The following is a 17747-nucleotide window of genomic DNA, read 5'->3' as shown; positions in this document are numbered from 1 at the left end:
ACAGGAAGTACTTTGAGCAACTATCTGACGTCATTTCCATAGCTGCCATATTGAGTACGAAGTCTTGTGAAGTACGTTGATTAGAAGTAAAATGGAGCCGTCGGCTGAGGTTAGGAGCTCTACCGTATCCTCAGATTCTTCCCAAGAGGTAATTTAAGGAAGATTTAATGTGTACAGAGTTGGTTTTTAACAGTATAGTTTCGATTAGCTATTTATCAACTGGTTGGAACCAACCTGATGAATGCAAATTAGCGAGCTTCTTGTTCATCTGTTAGTGTGGAAAATTGTTTTGGTAAGACCTTATCGTAATCCAATTTTTTGGCTCACAGTAAATTGTTTTATTTCGGTGTTTTTTTAGTTTTATGTTATAGAACCAGGGAATGCTTGCAGCATCAAAGATCGACCTCCTTTAATTATAGTGCAGCTATTTTATTTGAAATAATTTTGCTGTCCTTTCTAACTCAGTGTGATCACAGTATTTATACCCATGGACTTTTAGCAATTTAAAGCAAGATTTAAGCCCTTCTTAAATCAGTTGATGGGAAATAAAATGATTCATTAATTTTCACTGTTTGGCATTTGTTTGTCAATAACATAGATATTAAAGTAGATATAAAAACCAACTCTGTTCATATGTGATAATGAGTAGAGAAAGTGACAAGTGTATTTGACCACATTCCCATACTGTCTAGCGGGATCGGTCCATCTCCAAGGGGATTCTCACTTACTTGCAATCACTAAAGCGACCTTGATGTCTGGCTTGATGTCTTCTGAAGCTTTTAGGGAGTAATCAACTATCATTTATCATTTATTCTTGAATTTGTCAAAGGTAAACAAAATCCACACCCTGGAGCATTTCTGCATCAGTTGGGTTAAAAACAACAGCTTTGTTCTTGATAAAAAATATGGTGTTAACTGCACCTTTGATGTATTTGTTTGGTCTTATTTTTAAGAGTGGACAGACACTGATGCAGATTGAAGAGGCTAAATTAAAAGCCAAATATCCAAACATGAAAGCAGGAAGAGGAGGGGCCTCAGCTCTGTTACAAAAAAGATTACACAAAGCGGTATGATTTTGTGTATGTGTGTGTGTGTCATTTTTATATACAGACAAATGGTTTTTATTGGCCATGAAACTGAATCACTTACTAGTTTTTCAGTGTCCATGTTACCTGTAGTACATGATGTAAGAGATTAAGAGTGATTATGCTGTTTTAAAGCATTATGTAATAGTGCATCAAAATTGGCCAAAACATTTGGTGCACTCTTTTCTGAATGTCTGAACATTTTTCAGCTTTGCTGCCTTGTTTCCTGTGTGGTGTGTGTATTTTTGCCAGCTTTGCTGTCTAGTTGTACCTAACTAATTGGTTTGTCTAAAATAAATGTATTTTTCTTTAATTTAATGGTGCAGAAAATGGGTGCTTTACCAATGAAATTATTTGTGATGGATTTTGATGAAACTTCATAATATTAAACAGTAAATTACCTTAGTGTTAAAAATATAGTGTAAAAAAATAATAAATTATAACAGTAATTGAATGTTTTATACATTTTAATTATTGTTTGCAGAAATACTTTGACTCTGGAGATTATAATATGGCCAAGGCCATAGTGAATAAGAAGAAAGTCCTTGCCCCCCAACAAGCAGAGGAAACTAAACAGGCACTACTTCAGGAAGTTACTGGTGATGAGATTCCAACACCTGATTCTGTCCCACACAGGAAGTCATCCTTGGTGCAAAGTAAACTGGTATCAACATCATGAGAAACAGCACTGAATATTTGGAACATTTGTCAATGCAGAGGCTGTGACAATACATTGCTGATTACAAATACACTGTCAACCTGTATGTTTGAAAGCTTGTGTCAGTAATAGAACAGCTTGCAGAGAACACCAATATAGATGGATGTGTTGTTACATGGAAGACATAAAAGATGTTGACACATAACTGGTTTTTACATTTGTATGTTACTTTTTCTTTCTCATTCTGAACAGTACATATTGGAGATTATTTTGCATTTTCAAATATGTGAATGTTTACAATTTACACAATCTTCTTTATTTGCTGCTTATTTAGCATTCTTCATGAATGACATTGTTAGTAGTGGTCACAGATGATTACTTCACAGATGGTACTTCACAAAGGAAAGAATGTGTACCTTAGAATATAATTTTTGTTGCAATCCTTTAGATGCCAAAGTAGTTTCACCAATAATATCATGTTGTATATCATCCATATGTGCCCTTGTATTAATGTTCTTCCTATGAGCAAGAAGTTAAATATCAACATATGAAAAAGTTCGGGCCTCATTTGCAAGGAAAAAAATCTTTAAAGGGCTGAGTGAATGTTTAGGTCACATTAAACTTCAAGTTGTTATTTTTTGTATTTTTTGAACCAAGGATGAACATTGTAAACAGTGTTTTAGGCATTCTATGATGGGTCTAATATTGTAACAATGAAGTAACAGGTCTGCAGACCACAAAATAGTAATGTTTCCCATTAAGACTAATGTAAATGAAGGATGTAGATCAAAGGATAGTTAATGTTATAGCCAAAGTTACAAAATACAGTGCTGTTTTTAAAGTATTTTCATCCAAAATTGCTAGTTGTTGATATGTCTCTTTATAAGGGACGTCATTTACCTGTTATGAGATCTTGTTCTAAGTTGCTGTAAGATACAGATATTAAGCAATAGATAAATTAGGAATGCATCTTGTCTATGAAAGAGGCTGGGCCAAATTTTCTAGAGACAAAGGCCCTTTTCACATCAAGCTATATACTTAATTGATCCAGTCTGGACTGGTCCACTTTGGGGGGGGGGGGGGTATTCACTTTCACAATTTCTTCATAAGTTTGCTTCCTGCTGTTAAGTGAAGGGGTGGGCAGGGGCTTTATTAGATGACCCTTTTACATATAAGACAGGCTATTGGTTATGTTACTTTATGGAAAAAGGTTCTTTCTTTTTTTTTTCTTTTTGTTTCAATACCGCTTAGTAGAGGCTTTGGTACTGCTTGGCCGATTGCTGATTTTGTCAAAAAAAGTCATAGCAATGTTAATAAATACATTTTCCATGTAGATAAATTTAGAACCCAGGACTTCAGTCTAGAGTTCAATTTGATACAAGTATTGGGTACAATATATATATATATATATTTTTTGTTGTGTTTGTCATAAAGAATATTCATTGCTGCTACTGGGTATGTCAAAATGCAATGAATGACAGCAGCGGGTAGTCTTGAATTGACTGCAGGATACTGGATATAGTGTGTTTTTAGATATACCAGATGAAAGTTTGAAATACAGGTAAATTCCACCTTTATTTCATTTACTGGGTGTGTTACTTGAAAATTGGCAAAAATGTTTTGTGATCTTTGTCTTGTGAGGAAATTATTTCAGTCAGAGCACATTGTAATTGCAAATATAAGTACACAAGTTTTGGGCAGGACTTGGATTAGGATTATGAACATACATGTGCAGTTAAGTAGTATTTATGTATTATTATATTTGGGTGTTTTGAAATGAATGGAAACCGTGCACCAGACCAATGCTGTGTTGAGGTGGTATGGCTGAAATTGTTTCGGTTAATGAATTGTAAAAACTCATGTACAGTGTTTTGTACCCATAATAATAAACTTTGCTTATACTGAGTACTAAAATTTCATTTTTATTTGAAATATTTAGAAAAAGTCAAGTTAAGTCAATTTATATCATTTAGAGGAAATGCATAGTTGCAGTATTTGATTTTCACTTAATGAGAAGGCTAGAGATTTCTTAAATTTAATGGTGGCATGCCTTTGGGAATTGGGACAGATTGTTTAAAAAGGGAAGTTTTGAGACAAAAGTCTGGTATAAAACCTTTTGAAATACTTTGGCACCATACATTTTATTGTTACAGTAAGACTGTGTACATGAAATTTACAAAGAAATAGTCACACCTCAACTCCAATAGAAAGTTACCATCTTGGTTCACAGCAGTCCAGTAATGCAACAAGTGGCTTTATATAAACCATTAAAAATAATTTCTGAAAAATATCAATTTTGATTTTTTTTTTTTACATGAGGTTGGAATGTTAAGAGTTAAAAATTGGTCTTTTCAAGAAACCTATTGCACCACCCTGTCATTCATATGAAAATCTGTCATTCCAAGGTTGTTTTCCACCTTGAGACTCCTGCTTTTTCCCCTTTTGAGCAGTCTTTGAATGAGCTTTAACTCTGGCACTATCTAACGACTTGGGTCTAGCTTGTTCCTGAAAATTAAAAAAAAAGCATTATCAAACCAGGATATGTATAGTGAATACTAAATAATGCTACAAATAATGACAATTGAAATAATTCTCAATTAATTGCAACAAAGTTCTGGATTAGTCTCAAGAAAAAAATAATCTTATATGCTTTGTTCATCATACACAATATTTAGTGATGCATTTAACCAAGGAATTACATACTTCCTTAATTGAAAAATATATACTAAATTCATTAATAGTGCTAAGGATATTGTCACCCTTTGCCCAAAACTCCTTATTTACTCACTGCCTTACATACATTCTTTTGGGTAATATGTACATAAATCTTCAGTGATCAGTGACTATTAAGTAACATTTACTCATGTCATCTTCTGGGTGACATCATAATTGCGATTTTGGGGTAAAAACTGTAAAATCAGTTTCTCAAATTTTTCTTTTACCTGGGCATCCATGATCACCTTTTCAATGCCAATTTAATGACACCATATAGTGCTCCAAAACCCTGCCAGCAATTTTTCTTTTAAGTCTTAGTTAAGATATAATTGCTGATAAAGCAAAATAATGCCTTTGTTTAATGAAAATCTATAACCAGTGGTTCATAACTCCATAACAAAAACATTTAAACCAAAACGCTGAAAACGGGATTGTAGCTCATACTCTTGCGGTCCACTATGCCAATTCTCATGATAAAATTTTGTTCAGGGATGAAGTTACGCCCCATACCTGCTATGTCACCTCAAAATTGGTGTTAAAAAGACTACTAAAGCTTTGAGTTGCCTATGCTTAAACATTGCAATGAAAAAAAAACATAAACAACAATATTTTATATATTCAAGAGTTTTTTCATTGTTTTAAATCAGCACAAAGATACATGCATTATTGAATAATTAGATGAAGGAAAAAACTCGTTATCGGTGCCTGGATGGTAATAAAGGCTAACAATATTCTTAATGCACTGCTTCTTCTCAGCCAATATTGGGCAAATTATGTCATTATGTCATATAATTACCCCCAACAGTTTGCTTGGGCTTGACCTTGAGCAGCTAGATCCCGATTTCGACACTCTCGTAACTGAGGTTCCATACAACTTTTTTGCAGAAGAAAGCTGACTTCTTTCAATCGGTGGTAAATTCCTCCTTTTCTGACTCTGTATCTCAGCTTCTTGCATTTCTTGTTCTTTTAATTTGGCTTTTAATATCTTATTAATTCGCTGTGCTTCTCCTAACAGGTTTTCAGTTTCTTCTTCAGTCAGATCTAGAGTCTCTAGGTCTTGCAGTAAGTCATCCATTGCTGGAATGTCGACTTTGTTGGTGTTCGTTGCCTGAATGCCTGCGTCTGCCATATCCGTCGGTTTTGAATCTTGATCATCAATTTGCAAAGCCATTGTTCGGTAAGTCAGATTGCTTTTTTAATCTTTACATCTGTTCTACTCGAATGTTCGTGGTTGTGACTTTATTACATGGTAAAGGCGTTGAAAGGGAACATCAGTCAGCGTCGTTGGTTACCCTTCCAAATTTTTTTCCCACCGGAAATGTCCACAATGCATTGCGATTCGATCGAAAGAAAACTTCCGGCGTGCTCATCTCTTCAACGTTTTAGTTAGCCTGATCTTGTTTTGTTGTGAAATGGGAAACAGAGACAAGAAGAAACAAAGGAGACGATCTAGATCACGAGATTCAATAGAAAGAAAGAGGAGAAAAAGGTCTGTAGATATAAGGGCAATTTGAAAAACACGTAATCAATGGCTTACCAAAGTCCCCGATTTGTTAGCATTGTTAGTATGTTACAATACAAGATTCATTTGAATTTCAATAACTTAAAACAATCATAAACCTAATACATCGCCATTCAACAACAACTGTAATTAAATGCCCTGTACCATCACCACTGTCAGCCCTTGGGGCATCTTGGAAACTTTAGAAGCACACAATTTTAATAATTTGTACAGACTTTGGAAACGTGTGTTGCATTTTCCTTTTTAAAAAGTTTTTAATTAAACAACAACTATCTCCAGCCGCAGAAGAGCAGACACTTAATGAATTACACATTGGAGAGTGTAGTGGTTAGTGTGGTCTTAATGAATGTGAATATGAAGATTTGATAATAATCTTCTTACTGCTGTAGCCCAATTTTCATGGTCATTACAGTACAAGTCTCAAGAAGATTCAAGTAAACACCATTTAAAATGCAATTGTCAGTAGTCAAGAGTTTCAGCCAATATTTCACAATACTAATGTATCTATTGAGTTTTTGAAGCAATCCTCCCAATTCACTGTATACCACTGCCGTTGTAGCTTTTTTGTTTATCCCCAATAGTAATTTACAAAAGTGCAGATGAACTTTTTCTATTTCATGAGACCTGTGAAAACCCCATGTTTCTCTTGCACAATCGAGTAGAACATAATTGGTAATACATAAGTGTCAAAAAGAAAAATCTCTGTTTCGACATTAATTTTCATGTTCGGACATGAGTTTCTTGCTCCATACATAGCTTTTGGAGTGCCTTGACTTGCAATAGACTTCTGAGTGAGGCCGAATTTTCCATTATAATTATGACCAGTCCTAAGTATAAAAAATGATTCACAACCTCCAATTTTTTACCATTATAATGCCAGTTTTCATGGTCTGCCACAAAGCCACCATTTCTGAACACTACAATATAAGATTTGTCCAATCATCTGAATATAGTTTGAGTTTGTCTAACATATTTTGGAGTTCTGTGACAGATTCTGAAAATAATACAGGTCATCTGCATAGAGCTATAAGTACAGATTCAAATCCCTTAACTGCAACCCATTACACTTCTCTGAGAACAGGAAGCTCTCAAGGTCATTCACCTAAATAGAATACATCAGAGGTGATAGTGCCTCCCCCTGGGGTAGACCTATGTCAACATCAAAGTAAGTGCTATTCGGGCCCTTATTTCTAACACATGCTTAAAATTCAGTATATAAACTAACAATTATTTTTAGCAGCTTTCCAGTAAGTCCCTCTTTTATTAGTTTTCCCCATAATAAATTTCTAGTAACTGAATCAAACACTTTCACGTAATCCACGAAGCAACAATATAATTGCTTTTTCCTTCTAAGCATGTCAGCAATTACTCCACACAGGGAAAAAATGGCGTCCCATGTCCTACTCCCTGGTTTAAACCCGTATTGACTGTCAGATATTGCATCATGGTTGGCACTCCATTTCATTAGTCTATTATTGATTACAGAGGTGAATATTTTTGCTGTATGACTTAGAAGTGAAATAACTCTATAATTGCCAGCGTTTGTAGGATCCCCTTTTTCAAATATAGGTACCATTATGGCTTTTTCCACACTGTCGGAAAGATACCAATCTCTAAAATCTTATTAAATAGTTTGGTGAATGAGTGGTATGTTTATGTGTTGGAATCTTTTATAAAACTCATTGAAAGTATGATCTAGACCTCGGCTGTTTTGAACAACTGCTTTTATTTCCTTGTTAGTAAATTCTTCATCAAGCTCTTCGAATATAGCGCGTGTCAAGTATTCATCTGCATTGTTCAGAGCACGGTTATTGGCAGGTTGGTCGTCTGACAAAGGTTTTTAAAATGTAGGAAAAAGTCGTCTGCTTCCAGTCCATTATTGTTAGTGCTTGTCCTTTTTCTAAATTTCTTGAAAAATTCCTTTGGATTGTTCTTGCGCATGTATGAGATCCTATTTCCCTCACACTCATTAATCAATCTGTTGCAGGGTTTCTGCATGAGTTCCTGTGTGAAGGCTAAAAAGGGTTGAAAATACTTTTAAAAAGAATTAGTTTAGACCCAATAAATATCATATTTGAATTTTTTTAAAAATTCATTTAAGGTTGTGTACCAGATGCTTTCATTAAATTAACATTTTGGTTTATCATTATGATGCCCAGATTGCAAATTATATGTTTATGTTTTACAGTTGTTTTCTTTGAACTCTTTCATTCAGATCTGATTCTTCAGAGGTATCTGATGGTTCTTCAGACATGTCTTCAGATGATGAAAAGTACAGAAAACACAAAAGACACAGAGAAAGGTCCAGATCACATGAAAAATCGTCCAAAAAGAAAAGAAGATCAAGATCAAGGTCAAGGGAGAGGAGTAGATCTAGCAAGAATAATAGAGAGCAGAGGGAACCTGATGAACCGAACTGGAACAATATGACAAAAGAAGAGAAACAGTATGACATTTTGCTTTTCCTCTTTGAAGCAAAGTAAAATTTTGACAATGTTCATTGTTGTATTTTATGACAAATCAAATCCCTATGCTTTATTTGTATTTTATTTGAAAGATGTTTGTTTCAGGAAGCAAAAAGAACTTCTTAAAGCATTAGAAACTCCAGAGGAGAAAAGGGCTAGGCGATTGGCTAAAAAGGTAAACAGTTGGTAATAATTTCCAAAAAGCTTTAATTTTAGATAATGTAATAGATAGATTTAATTTTTACGATATGAATTTGTATGTTTGCAAGTAGATGTAATGCATTTACATAACTATAATAGTAGATAAATATCTTCATGCTTCCAACATCTGTTGCTCAGTAACTGACAAAAAAAATAATTTTGAAAAGGTCATTATATTCCATTGCTCTGAACGTTTTCATCAAATTGGTAGGAGGTAAAGGCACGTAAAATGAAGCAGCAAATGGGATGGGATGAGGAATATCTAGGATACACAAATGAGGACAACCCCTTTGGTGATGAACGTCTCTTGAATACTTTTGTTTGGCAGAAGAAACTAGAGAAAACTGGAAAGAAGGATGAAGAGTTTCATACGTATCAGAGGCAACAGATGGAAGACACTAAAGTAATTTGTAGACTTAATGTACACAAAAGCAGAAACCTAATATATGATGAGCAAATATATTGGATAAAGAATATCAACCAGTTTGTTAGACATGTCTTAAACCATTTACATTAATAATCAGCATTTCTGGTTTATTTGATATTTTTAAATGGAAACACAAGATAATTCTCACTTAATCTACTGTGCCTGTATTATTTGTCTTAATCAATATTCAGTGCTGTATGCACTTATGATATTCATGTTTACATTGTAGAGAGAGCTGGAAAAAGTGAAAAAGAGGAGGCTTGAAAGAGAAAAAGAAAGAGAAGAAAGAGAAAAAGAAAGGGTATGTTGGTCTATCTTTTGTCCCCTTTTTGGCATTTCTCTCGAAAGAAATATCACAAAGAACATTTAATCCTCTATTAGCTTTTATTGATAATTGTGCTGTTTTTTAGGAAATGATGCAGAGGGACAAAGAATCAGACTACTACAAAGCCTGGGAAAGACAAGAAGATACTGTAAGTGTGGAATACCAGCATAGATTTACAATACCTTTATAAAATTACACTGATAGAGCACTTCTGATTTTGGCCAACTTTTACCTTAATTAACCAAATAGAACAGCAAAGAGCTAGTGCCAGCTTAATAAATTTTCATTGAAGAAAAGCTATTTTGACTGTTGAAAATTTAACATTGTCTACAGAATGGTCTAAATTGATCAGTTAATCCATTTAAAATAAATTTGGAGAAAAAGTATTTTTTTGCCAGAAACAAAATGTGTCAAAATGTCTTCTAAAGAGAGATTTTAACTCCTGTAGAGCATACACTTAATCTGCCCTTCTTCTATAATTATGTAATAGTGTGTGTGTTAGTCAAGGTGTTAACATGTAAACAGGTTAGGGCCACTTCATTTTCTCTGCTTACAAAGCTGTACCAGAGGGAAATTAGTCACCTTAAGTGATGTTTTTTATTTAAAATTAATGGTGCTGTAACTACTAACTGCATTTGTTAAATTTTCTTAAAATTTGATTTAATTGGTCTTGCAGTTCCACTTACAACAAGCTAAGCTGAGGTCGAAAATAAGAATAGAGGATGGCAGAGGTAAGTTGACTATCACAAACTTTTCCTTTGAACCCCTTTACGTAGTTGTTAAATGATGACAATCTCAAATCTGATAAGTGAATTGAAGCCAATATTTTCTGATATTCTTCTTACTGATCTCACTGTAGATTACATTCTGTGAGGTGTTACATTACATCAATGTGCTATCTAGGACCCAGCATACAAGTATACTATTACTGGGCCCTATCATCAATGCATTATTCAGTGCATCTCTTCATAATGGAGTTATTCCTAAGGACTTCAAAATAGTTACTATCAAAACTCTCCATCATGATCATATCACATCAGTTCTCCAAGAACCTAACCAACTTCCAGTTTCTGAAAAGAATTAAAATCTTAATATTTATTTAAGTTTACCAGAGGAGAGTGTTCCTTGTACTTTCATACACTGTTAGTTACATCAAATCTATCAGTGACAGCAGTGAAACTTCTAAGAGATGAAGTAATTTTAATAACCAGTGATCACAGAATTGTTATTTTTATTTTTATTTACTATTAATATTTGAGAAATAAGAAAAATCATAAGTCCAGATGATTACACGATACTTGAGGTCCTTTAGGTTTGATATAACTTTATTTATCTATCTATTATAAATAATAGTAAGATAACATGATATTCTTTAAGAAATGATAAGATAAAAAATGTTTATTTGTTGTTTAATTTATTTCCTTTTTATTTTCTCCCCAAAGCCAAACCCATAGACTTGCTGGCCAAATACATTAGTGCCGAAGATGATGATCTCACTGTGGAAATGCATGAACCTTACACATATCTCAATGTAAGTGACTATGGATGGATTGCTACTATATGTAAGCTTAGAATATGATGTACATGATAGCTTACCTGCACATGTACTCTATATTGCTCTTTGTCACATGAAACAGGGTCTATTATTTTTCTCCATTTTATTAGATATGATGCTAATATTTATAAAATTAATATTTAGGTAAATTAGTCAAAAACTTTATCAAAAACTGCTTTCAGTGAATATATTCCATCAAGCTGCCTATTCCAATATAATAATTTGCTGTGTTTGTTGTAGGGTCTAACGATAGAAGACTTGGAAGATTTACTGGAAGACATCAAGGTGTATTCAGAACTGGAGGAGGACAAGAATGCAGACTTCTGGAGAGACATTACTATAGTAACCCATGATGAACTCAGTAAACTGAGAAAAATAGACCCTAGCAGTCAGTGTAAGTTATGAAAGTATATTTCTGTGCATTGTATTTGTTTAAATATGTTTATGGATGATTATAATTAGGAGTAAAGTGGGTCATAGAGCTGCTCCCTTTTGACACAAATTAATGATTTTAGACATAACTAATCACTTAGAAGCTGCACAGTCTCACTTAAGATTATGTTGAGTGTTGGATTCAGTTTATTTTTGATATTTCAGATTATGTTGGTGACAGAAGGGAAGGTATTAACCAAGCTGTCAGTTCTGATGTGTCAAGTGTTTTCAAGGGCAAAACTCACAACCAGCTATTATTACTAAAAGAGCAGATCAAGAAGAAACTGAAAGGTGGAGAAGGGATAGATGTTGGTGAGGTTCAGTGTTCATTTACCTATTTAAATACACTTTATTGCCAAAATGCTTTGTTTAATTATACCTTGGCCAAATAATTATTACCCATATGTGTACATAAAAATTAATACCTTAATGATGTAGCGTTTGTAAGCACCTATGTCAAAAGCTTCTCATATTTGGCCTCTTACTCACATTTTATTTGTTACTATCTTTATTGAGGATTTTAGAGATAGAAGTGGCAAACACCTACACATAGAATTTGTTGTATCTTTAGGTTACTGGGAATCCCTCCTTGAACAGCTCAAAGCACACATGGCAAGAACAAGGTTGAGAGAGAGACATCAAGATGTCTTAAAGAGTAAACTGTTCAGGTTAAAGCAAGAGGTGGGGTTCAGGTTAAATCAAGACTTTATCTGATTCTGGCATTTATTGTTAAGATTTATAATGTATCCCATAATGAATATTTTATTCAAGCAGATATTCATAGCTATGTCTTGCCTTCTTCAAAATTAGTGTCTTTTTCAATACTTCTGTTGCAGCAAGGAATAGAGAGTGATCCCATATTTCCAATTATTAAACAAGAGCCAGGGACAGATGCTGGTTCCAGTGAGAGAGCAACTGAAAGGGATTCTGCAGGACCCAGTTGCTCAACTGAAATTAAAGATACAGCAACAAACAATAACAGTGAATTTAAAGAGCCTGCTCCATTGGTAGGCACTGAACAAAACCCAGAAGGGAAAGAAGAAAATGAAGAGTACGGGGAGGATGAAGAAGAGTAAGTGTGACGAATTGTATGTTTTTTTTCCAGAGAATTGTAATTTATAAAATTGAAGTTCTGTTAGCAATATTGTGGATGTCTGAATTCTTGAAGTTTTGCTTGAAACCAACTTATATTTGCCTGACTGTTTGTTTTATTTTTTTGTGAATAGGTCTGAAGCACTTATAACTGAGGAAGATTTGCTGGAGCAGAGCTGTGAAGAGTACCAACTAGGACAATATTCACCCAGACTGCTAAAACACTCTGACCTGGAGGCAGATACCATTGTATATGATCCTGAGGATGATATGAAAAGACTGGAGCATCTCAGATTACAAGTTAGAAGAACAGGGAAAGCACAGGTAGATGATAAACTTTTCATATTGACACAGCCCTATGAATGTTGTTTGTAAATTCCTTTAATAGTGTATTTTGAAAGTTACTTATAGACTACATGCAATGAAAACAAGACTGTGCACTACCAGTTTCTTGCTGACATATAAGTGATACGGGAACATATTTTGTAGCAAAGGCTTACCAAAACAGTGACTTTTTCAAAAGAAAGAATGATTCTTGTAAAATGTTTAAACAGTAATAATAGTAATTCCCATAATGATGATCTGTTTGTTTCAGACTGACACAGAAAGAGAAAGTGAGTTTGAAAAGCGTGCCAGAGAGGGGATGAATGATGATGAAGCTACATTCAGTGTGGAGGTACAGCTAGAACAGACCATGGCTTGGTCAGATAAATACAGACCTAGGAAACCAAGGTTCTTTAACAGAGTACACACAGTAAGTTTTATGAAGCATTTGATTATAATAATTGCTACTTTGCTTTTCTGTTAAAGTTACATTTGAAGCAAGCACAGGTTTTCTGTAAGACATTAAAACAACTTTTAGTTGTTTCTTATACAATGCAAAAAAAGTTGATTTGCCAAGGCAAAAAAAAAAAAAAAATTAATTACTCAGTCAGTCATAAAGGAGCTAAACTGCACCTTCTTAAAATTTCTGGTCATAAATTGACCTACTTGTCCATCCCTCCAGTACATAAGAGTCTGCCAAATGAAGAGTAATGTATAGCCCATTACTGCTGCATGCACAGTTATTCAAATGAGTCACTGAAATTATATATACCACAGAAACAAAGCAGAAAATACCTGTTCAAAAATCATTTTTGATAAATACATAAGTTATGCTATCTGAAACTATATGATGGCATTCGGTTGAGTTTTATAGCAAAAAATCTACTCCAAATGCATCTTTTAAAGTTTAAATTACCTTATCCAATTTGTTTTGTTTTGTTTTGTTAAAGGAATTTTAATTGTCTTGAAAATTTTGATTATCTTTGATACATGCTTTCACCAATTCTTTATTTTCTATAATAGGGTTTTGAATGGAATAAATACAACCAGACTCATTATGACATGGACAACCCACCTCCAAAGATTGTCCAAGGATATAAATTCAATGTAAGTCACACTCTTATTCAAAATTTGATAGTAGACATGTAGTATTGTTGACTTTTCTTTACTTCAATCATGTTTTTATTGTCAATTATCAGGTCAGGCCAATTGTAGTGGGAAATGTTGTATCTATACACAGATATATATATATATATATATATATATATATATATATATATATATATATATATATATATATTTTTTTTTTTATCTTCTTTTGTATATTTTCAGATTTTCTACCCAGATTTAATAGATAAAACAAAAACCCCACAATTTAGTTTGGTAAGTATTTTTACTACTTCATGTTGTGGTTTATATTAAAAAAACCCAAAATTAAATAAATGAAGATTTTAATTGGATCATTCCTAAATCATGATAAATACAAATTGGTAACTATTGCTCCAAAATATTTTCATAATTTTAATACCTGTATTCCAGACACCATGTGCAGACAATAAGGACTTTGCTACTCTAAAGTTCAGTGCAGGACCACCATATGAGGTAGAGATCAGTGCATGCTTTTATAGGAATTTTAACTGTCTGAAAGAGTAAAATATGGAAGTGCTTTTCTTAAATTGTAAGATTTATAAGTTTTATACGAACTTCTCTAATAGCAGTATAAGCATTCCACACAAATGTATGTAGATTGTAACTAGTCCTTATTTATCTTAGAGTTAGTAACTTGAGAGCCAATATGCCAGTGGTTTTAATCACCTTTTCAGGTTGTTAATACAGACTCTGCCTGCAAAATAGTATCCAAACAATAATTTCACTGTAGTTGTTGATTAAAGAAATTGCCCTCGCACTATCTGAGTGAATTACTCAGTTTATGTAAGTCCTTATTCACCAATGTATAATTTTAAAATTTCTTTTTAGGATATAGCTTTCAAGATAGTAAGCAGAGAGTGGGAATGTTCATACAAGAAGGGATTCCGTTGTCAATTCCATAATAACATTTTTCAACTGTGGTTCCACTTTAAACGGTACAGATACAGGCGGTGATGGACATGTCTGCAGGAACTGAATATTGTGGTGGGCCTTTTGGGGGATCAGCACTATCCTCTCATTTTTAGATTTGAATGTATTGAAAGAGTTTGGAAATAACAAAGTTACTGAACTCAATGTCACTTGAATTATGCCTTCTTGTAGAAAAAATTATCTATTTACAGAAGTTAATGAACATTGCTTCAATAATATATATTTTATAGTAGGAATGAAGGCATTATCAACAGATTGTACAGGTGTGAATAAAGACAAATAAGAAGGATTAAATTTATCCTTTTCCTCAATAAAATATAGCGATGATTTTTTGGTAATTATTTGGATGGAGGAAGTTTTCTAAAATAGTTCATGTGAAAGACCGGTTGAAACATAGACCAAACAGTTTGAAAGTAGGCAGAAGTCAAACATTTTGGAATAGCAAACTAGGTTAATCAAAATATGTCAAGTCATTGGATATTACTTTTCTGAAAATAAAACCTCTATATCTCATTTTCAATAATGCACTTAACCAAATCATTTAGCTTGTTTTAAAAGTATTCCACATCAACGCTTGTATTACTACAACAACAGTCATATCTTAGGGATGCAATGAGGTTTGTTCATATTTTGATACACAGAATCTTACAAAAAATGTAACATACATCTTGATCTATCATGACTTTGCTATTGACATCGATGTCGTGCCCATTAATCTTTGAAATTGAAAAATGCACGTTTTATATCTACAAGTACAGAAGAAATGCTTTCAGTAAATAAACCTCATATTCCCGTTTCTTTTTATGTACAGACACAGATGTGTCTGTACATATAGCCGTCATCTGCGTCTGTCGTCGTCGCCGTCGTCGTTGCCGTGCACTTTTACCGATAACACAATAAGTGGAAAACTGTTTTTCATTTCAGCTTGAAACTTACAGAATTGATAAATATTTATAATATGCAGGTCAAGTTCGAAAATCAGCATGATCGGGTCACTTTTAGGGAAGTTATGCTGTTTTTTCACTTTTTTCAGCATAAATGCAACACCGATAACACGATAAGTGAAAAACCGTTTTACCTTTTGGCTTGAAACTTACAAAACTGATGAATATTCATAATACGCAGGTCAAGTTCGAAAATCAGCATGATCGGGCCATATTTGTGGAAGTTATGCTATTTTTTCATTTTTTTCAGCATAAATGCAAACTGATAACACGATAAGTGAAAAACCGTTTTACTTTTTGGCTTGAAACTTACAGAACCAATGAATATTTATAATACGCAGGTCAAGTTTGAAAATCAGCATGATCCGGCCATTTTTGTGGAAGTTATGCTATTTTTTCATTTTTTTTCAGCATAAATGCAACACCGATAACACGATAAGTGAAAAACCATTTCACCTTATGGCTTGAAACTTACAGAACTGATGAATATTCTTAATACGCAGGTCAAGTTCGAAAATAAGCATGATCGGGCCATATTTGTGGAAGTTATGCTATTTTTTCATTTTTTTCAGCATAAATGCAACACCGATAACATGATAAGTGAAAAAATCCTTTTACCTTTTGACTTGAAACTTACAGAACTGATGAATATTCATAATACGCAGGTCAAGTTCGAAAATCAGCATGATCGGGTCACTTTTATGGAGTTTATGCTGTTTTTTCACTTTTTTCAGCATATATGCAGCACCGATAACACGATAAGTGGAAAACCATTTTACCTTTTGACTTGAAACTTACAGAACTGATGAATATTCATAATACGCAGGTCAAGTTCGAAAATCAGCCTGATCGGGCCATTTTTATGGAAGTTATGCTGTTTTTTCACTATTTCAGCATATGTGCAACACCGATAACACATTTCAAGGAAAATCAATTGTCTTGAAATTCACAGGGGTGATCAGATTTACTAAAATACAGATTAGGTTCGAAAATAAGCTTGATCGGTTCAGATTTGGTGAAATTGTGCCTTTTTTTGTATATAAGTCTTTTTTCCTCGGATTTAATTATTAGGCATGTTAACAATCTCATTTGTGAACTAATTAGTAATGTAAAGGTGTTCTTTTGACATTTTCTGCATCTTAGCAATATTGTTAGTTGATTATATAAAAATGATGGTAAACCTGTTATTGTGCATTGTGTAATAAAGTGTCAAAATGGAAATAAACTCATATCTTTACAGTTTGTCAGATTCAATCATTCACCATGTTCAGAATCTCAGAATGGAACAAATTAGACATTTAATATTGTTCTATTGATATTTTTCCTATGTCAACAACTTTCTTAGTTGATCATTTAAAAACAACAGTAAATTGATTATTTTGATGTATGTAAAAAAAGTGTTGAAAGTGGAAAGAAATTCATTTCAGTAACAGTTATCTCTTGTGTACATTTTGGCATTTTGAAGTTGTGGCTCTGAACTTCCATGGCCCTGAAGACCTTTCCATATTAAATTTTCTGAATATCCATGATACTTTTATTTTATTATTAAAAATTGATGGTCTTTATGCTGTTAAGCATTATGTAATATTGCATCAAAATTGAAGACAACCCCATTTTAGACAATGCCTCCATAGTGACCAGTAAAGGAAAACCAAGTCACTTACTCTTCTCAAACTTACAGAAATGTAGCATAGCACTAAATTATAGCTTCAGTTGAAAAACCTGTTATATCGGTTAACTTTCTTGGAAATTATATAGTTTTTTGTTACAATTAAAATTTCCACATATGGACATTTTCAAGGGGTGACTTAGTCTTTGAACTTCCATTGGCTTGAATACCATTGCTAGTCACATCTTTTGAATAGCTATGATACATTTACTTTATTATTAAAAATTGATGGCCATTGTGCTGTTAAGCATTAT

At 33.3% G+C, this 17747-nt stretch overlaps 3 protein-coding genes across 4 annotated transcripts; 2 read left to right on the top strand and 1 right to left on the bottom strand.

The window, feature by feature from the left end:
• The first annotated feature begins 9 nt into the window (after positions 1-9).
• Positions 10-3649, top strand: LOC106168547 (alpha-endosulfine). Its single transcript, XM_013547647.2, has 3 exons — positions 10-148; positions 954-1067; positions 1570-3649. The coding sequence occupies exons 1-3, from the start codon at positions 92-94 to the stop codon at positions 1762-1764; spliced, it is 366 nt and encodes a 121-aa protein (XP_013403101.1). The 5' UTR covers positions 10-91; the 3' UTR covers positions 1765-3649.
• A 216-nt stretch (positions 3650-3865) lies between these two features.
• Positions 3866-5629, bottom strand: LOC106168545 (uncharacterized). The gene is made up of 2 exons (XM_013547644.2): positions 5255-5629; positions 3866-4248 (listed from the first exon to the last, which is right to left on the bottom strand). The coding sequence occupies exons 1-2, from the start codon at positions 5627-5629 to the stop codon at positions 4120-4122; spliced, it is 504 nt and encodes a 167-aa protein (XP_013403098.2). The 3' UTR covers positions 3866-4119.
• LOC106168541 (splicing factor Cactin) lies at positions 5478-15207 on the top strand. Of its 2 annotated transcripts, none has more exons than XM_087002888.1 (18): positions 5478-5635; positions 8196-8426; positions 8551-8620; positions 8858-9049; positions 9303-9374; positions 9484-9546; positions 10075-10129; positions 10841-10929; positions 11194-11347; positions 11551-11697; positions 11957-12066; positions 12222-12457; positions 12612-12801; positions 13073-13231; positions 13825-13908; positions 14134-14184; positions 14341-14403; positions 14779-15207. In XM_087002888.1, the coding sequence occupies exons 2-18, from the start codon at positions 8233-8235 to the stop codon at positions 14902-14904; spliced, it is 2055 nt and encodes a 684-aa protein (XP_086859014.1). In that variant the 5' UTR covers positions 5478-5635; positions 8196-8232; the 3' UTR covers positions 14905-15207. The 2 variants fall into 2 exon arrangements, with proteins under 2 accessions (XP_086859014.1, XP_013403092.2); XM_013547638.2 differs by lacking the exon at positions 5478-5635 and adding an exon at positions 5801-5947.
• Positions 15208-17747: the final 2540 nt, after the last annotated feature.

Source organism: Lingula anatina, chromosome 1 (assembly GCF_051362555.1).
Source record: "Lingula anatina isolate TDL-2025a chromosome 1, LinAna3.0, whole genome shotgun sequence".
NCBI lineage: Eukaryota > Metazoa > Brachiopoda > Lingulata > Lingulida > Lingulidae > Lingula > Lingula anatina.
This window is presented reverse-complemented; position numbering and strand designations above follow the sequence as displayed.